The sequence below is a fragment of the Cyprinodon variegatus genome, unplaced genomic scaffold (assembly GCF_000732505.1).
Source record: "Cyprinodon variegatus isolate N-32 unplaced genomic scaffold, C_variegatus-1.0 Scaffold636, whole genome shotgun sequence".
In the NCBI taxonomy this organism is placed as follows: Eukaryota; Metazoa; Chordata; class Actinopteri; order Cyprinodontiformes; family Cyprinodontidae; genus Cyprinodon; species Cyprinodon variegatus.
This window is the reverse complement of record NW_015151089.1, coordinates 190,548-193,762: the sequence shown is the minus strand read 5'-3', so window position 1 is coordinate 193,762 and position 3,215 is coordinate 190,548. Positions and strand designations below refer to the sequence as shown.

General features: G+C 40.2%; 1 protein-coding gene across 1 annotated transcript in view; it reads right to left on the bottom strand.

Annotated features, from left to right (window-relative positions):
* Positions 1–3,215, bottom strand: part of LOC107096598 (2-oxoglutarate dehydrogenase, mitochondrial-like) — a 47,400-nt gene that overhangs the window by 8,289 nt on the left and 35,896 nt on the right. Inside the window, exons 11-14 of the mRNA XM_015393328.1 lie at positions 1,471–1,599; positions 1,229–1,379; positions 484–611; positions 208–386 (exon numbers count right to left, since the gene is read on the bottom strand). Coding sequence (XP_015248814.1) covers positions 208–386; positions 484–611; positions 1,229–1,379; positions 1,471–1,599 — 587 coding nt within the window. The remainder of the gene's footprint in view (positions 1–207; positions 387–483; positions 612–1,228; positions 1,380–1,470; positions 1,600–3,215) is intronic.

Genomic DNA, 3,215 nt, shown 5'->3' with positions numbered 1-3,215 from the left:
TAAATCTTAATCTGGAAAAAAGAATTTTGAAAAATAAATTAAGTTTGAAAAAATAAAACCAGAGAAAATAGTAATTTTTTAAAGACGTTTCTCAGAATTTTAATTTCTGGATTTCATTTTTTTTTTCAACCCTCCATTTACAAAATGTTCTTTTCAATAATAATGGACCAAATATCCCTCCATAATATGGCAGATCTTAGTTCCTACCATCCCCTCCATGCCATGAGGGAGAAGCAGCACTATGCCGTTCTGTCGGACCCACTTGGCCTGTCCCGAGCTGATAAACTGGTCGATAATACACTGAGCTGTATTGTGAAAGTCTCCAAACTGGGCCTCCCACAGAACCAGAGCGTTTGGACTGGCCATGGCAAAGCCTAGCTCAAAACCTGTGCAGGGGATAAAACAAACAGCATGGTAGGATTTAAGAATTTGTAATTAACAATGTGGAGGTTTAGTAGCCGTGTCAGTACTTGTTCCACCCACCCAGGACTCCGTACTCAGACAAAGAGCTGTTGCAGACAGTGTAAGGAGCCTGATCTGCAGCGATGTAGTTCATGGGGATGCAGATCCTTCTATCAACGTTCTGGTCATGGAGAACGTGATGCCGATGGCTATGAAAGAAAATACAAAACAAGCGTAAATATAAATGGGTTATTTTATATAATTATTTTTTATTGTAACATTGTATACAAATGTAATGGGGGGGGGATGAAAACGCTAAAAAAAATAAGTTAACCAAGTTCAAAAAAGACAAATCTAATTACATTTCTCCAACTACAATAAAATAACATAAGATTCAGGTTTCAAACTAGTGTAGCACTGAGCAGCACGTTCTTTTTTATCTTTTGTGCAAATGAATCCCAGTTATCTTTAACCAGTGTAGTTCATTATTACCAGTAGCACAGTAGTTAACCTTTCAGAAGAAAACAACATAATTTTCTTGTTTTCTTTAACAAATTCAACCAGATTATCCAGTCAAACTGATTCAAAGTTTTCCATCTAAGGAAAACCAGCTGATTGCATCGACTCGTTGACTAGAAAGAAATCCCTCACACTAAGCATGCTTGTAGCGATAGTGGAGAGGAAAAACTCCCTTTTAACTGGAAGAAACCTCCAGCAGAACCAGGCTCGGTGTGAGCGGCCATCTGCCGAGGCCGACTGAGGAAGTTACTTTACCTCATGTGTTGAGAAAGAACAAAACTCAGCATTTACCATGTTTTGCTGTTACCTGAATGTCCCCCTCTCTACATCTTGCCCGCTGAGACGCACATGGATGCCCTCTTTGAGCAGAGAGCCGAAGGCCATGTATTCTCCGAGGGCCCAATCACAGATACGTTGGCTCACCATATTTGCACGTCCCTTTAGAATACGACTCAACCCTGCAGTGTGATTGACCAACAGAAACAGGAAGCTTAAATATGGCTCACTGGGAGGACTTTCTTACAGTCAGAGTGGGAGGGTGGAGAGTACCTCCATGTATCGTGAAATCTTCCAACGGGACAGAGGAGGCAATGTTTCCAATGTGACAGAGCTCATGTTCGCTGATGCCGGTGGAAGGGCAGCGCATGGTTTTAGGTTGACCTTCCAGAGTAAAAAAACCTGAAGATAAAGAGCAAAGATGCAACTCATTGCTGATGTTTCAATTTCAAACTGCTAAGGTACTGAACTGGATTTGCTCCATCCGGAATAAATAACATGCGGGTCTTTAACACACAAATCAAATACTTATTTAAGAAAAGGATAAGAGTAACAGAAAAGAAAACAGGCAATGTTTGAGACAAAAGGCTTTAAAAACCTGTGAAAAGAGAAAAGTCAAAGCAAAGGTTTCTGGGACCAAGCACCATGTCTTCAGGGTTTTTTCTCATTAGGATATTAAAAAGGATTTAAATATATATCTGACCATCATCAGTATAAAATTGATATGAGATGCAGTGCCTTCTCAGGATGGGCCGCAAGTACAACCAAAAGAGAAAGTGTCCAAGCACTGAACCCTGCGGAGTACCTCCAGGACACCATGTTCAGAACAATGACAGAAGGTTACTAGGATATTTTACCAAATCATTTTTATTTACCCCACATCTTCATTGTAAATTGGAATTTTCAGTACATTCCAATTGCTCTAAATTAGTTTTTAATTTGACCTAATTTCAAATTCTTCAAAATAAACTTCTGAGGGCAGGAAGGACAAATCGAATGTCTCAAAAAAGACTTTCATAGAGATTTTAGACAAATAAAACAGTTAAAGAAAAACAAATGGTTGTTCTTGACATGAATTTAAAAGTAGTGTAGCTTAATGTGGCTAACTGACCAAGCTAAAAGAGGCTAACCTGTTAGATAATGAGCACAGCTAGCCACAGCGCTACCACTTTATATCATGGTCTAACAGTTACTTTGTTCAACATAAACAGATTTTTTTCTGTTTTTTTATCGTTCAGGTAAAACTTCATCAGTCATTAGACACGCTAACGCTACAGATGCTCTTGACTCGGTACACTGACGCTACGTAATGCTATTATCGTTGTCTGGGCAACCACAATGTTTTTGCGTCATGTGGCAACGTTCAGCCAATCATGTAGCGTAATGTCATTGTCATGAAGCAGGACCTGAGCAGATCTGGTACCTACACTCGGAGTATTTCAAAAGCAGTGGCCTGGGATCGGCCTGACTCTCTCTTGTTTTTTTACATTGTTTTTTTTAAGTCTCCCGGTGCAGCTGCGGTGCACCTGTCAGACAGAGGGACAGACCAGGGTAGGCCGGTAGCATTTGAGGAGGGACACAGAAGCCAAAGGCTGTTTCTCAATACGTGTACATGTGTGTTATGTACTCGTGTACTCATGAAACCTCATCATCCTCAGCCCTACTACTGTTCCAATTCACAAGAACAGCAGACAGAGAACGGACAATGTCCCTGGATGTTGCTCTCGCATCAGAGCAGACTCGTCCGTTCTTGAGATTGACAGCTGTCCCAGCATGCACTGATCACAGATCTCAGAGATTAAGTTAAAAGTTCTCTTTTCTGTTGCCGTTGTTCAATAAAAGTATATTTTAAGATCATTTGAGGAGAGAACATTACACTTTTAATCGTCACTATTTGGTCGATTTACTGATTTAATGCGTAATTTTAAAAAATCTGTGGCAACCTGCGGAGCTCCGATGTATTGTATGAAATTGTGTTGTATCAAACTGGTCCTATAGTCACTCGATTACAGATGGAG